The sequence below is a fragment of the Seriola lalandi genome, unplaced genomic scaffold, assembly GCF_002814215.2.
Source record: "Seriola lalandi dorsalis isolate HSWRI2012SDOR001 ecotype SW California unplaced genomic scaffold, Sedor1 jcf7180001964508, whole genome shotgun sequence".
NCBI lineage: Eukaryota > Metazoa > Chordata > Actinopteri > Carangiformes > Carangidae > Seriola > Seriola lalandi.
In genome coordinates, this window is record NW_019435176.1 from 1 (window position 1) to 1,359 (window position 1,359).

A 1,359-nucleotide genomic window follows, 5' to 3' on the forward strand; every position below is an offset into this window, starting at 1 on the left:
ACCTGCTCACTCCTAGGGATGGGTATCCTTAAGATTTTATTGTTACTACTTATCAGTACCACAGAGAGAGAGAGAGAGAGATCGTCTGAGCTCTAAGTCTTTAAGCTGAAATATTTCAGTGATGCGTCCTGTGTCCTGAGTTGTCGTGTTTTGCTGCGCAGGGCTGGGAGGAGGAAAAGCATGGCCAGCTTCCTGTGTCTGGCCGGCTCCGCCTGCCTCTGCACCACGTTCATCCCCGAAAACGCGGGTAAGAAACAGCAACAATGGCCGACACACATAAGACCCGGAGCGGTTAAAATCTCCGGGGATTCAAAGTGTGTGGAGGGAGGAAGTGGAGTGAAAGCCAGGAGGAGGGAAGAGCTGATCTCTGGCTGAAGCAGTGAAAGTGATGTTTTTTCACTTCCTTCCTTCAGTTCACTTTGAACCTTCTGGGTCTAAACTCTTGTTTGTAACTCGTTGTTTCTACAGTTCATTCAGAAAGTATTCAGACCCCTTCATTTTTTTTATTCCTCTGCGCCGGGGACAGTTAAGAGCGGCAGCCATGTTGTTATCAGATTGTCCGTCTGTCTGTCTCATTCTCGTGGACACCATATCTCATCTGTGCTGGCTAATGCCGCCCAGTGAGATTTATTATTGGGATTTAAATTTCCACAATAAAAGCACGTGCAGCAGGAAGTGTGTTTCAAACTGATTCTGCTGAACATGGTCAAAAATGTTCGGATATGGGTAAAGCAGTGAAATGTGTTTTTAGAAGCGATAGTAAGAGGTGAATATTTGAATTTAAAAACTTTAGATTGCAACACGTAAAAACTAAAGAATGTGGTCGAGATTGAATTTATCGATTTAACCTTTGACCTGCTTTTCCTGATCTGACGTCGTGAGGGAGGGAGGAGGACGCTTCACGTTCTGATGTGTGTCTGTTTGGTTTGTGTGTCTTCAGGGACTTTGCTCAGCGTCACGTCGTTGGCGCTTCTGGGGAAACTGATGGTGAGCGCGGCGTTCAACATCGCCTACGTCTACACCTCTGAGCTCTACCCGACAGTTATCAGGTGAAGTAACCGCAGCTCGTTTTCAGTGCTGCCTGTTCTGAAGGAGTCTGTTACGATAATGCTGTAATTAAATAGCAGAGTGGGGGAACCGGGAATCGAACCGCCGACCCTCCCGATTTAGTGGACGACCTGCTACAGAGTCACAGCCGCCGCCGCGTTTCATGACGTGTTCATGTCGCTCTGACTGTTTCAGGAACGCTGGTCTGGGGGTGTGTTCAATGTCGTGCAGAGTTGGAGGAATCCTCGCACCATTTGTTCCTTCCATGGTAAGAGTGTGTGTGTGTGTGTGTGTGTGTGTGTGTGTGTGTGT

General features: G+C 47.7%; 1 protein-coding gene across 1 annotated transcript; it reads left to right on the plus strand.

Annotated features, from left to right (window-relative positions):
* Positions 1-161: 161 nt before the first annotated feature.
* Positions 162-1,337, plus strand: LOC111649419 (solute carrier family 22 member 15-like; the record flags this gene model as incomplete). The annotated part of the gene is made up of 3 exons (XM_023399176.2): positions 162-247; positions 941-1,049; positions 1,243-1,337. Coding segments are annotated over 3 exons (290 nt in total), but the record flags the coding sequence as incomplete, so codon positions are not given.
* Positions 1,338-1,359: the final 22 nt, after the last annotated feature.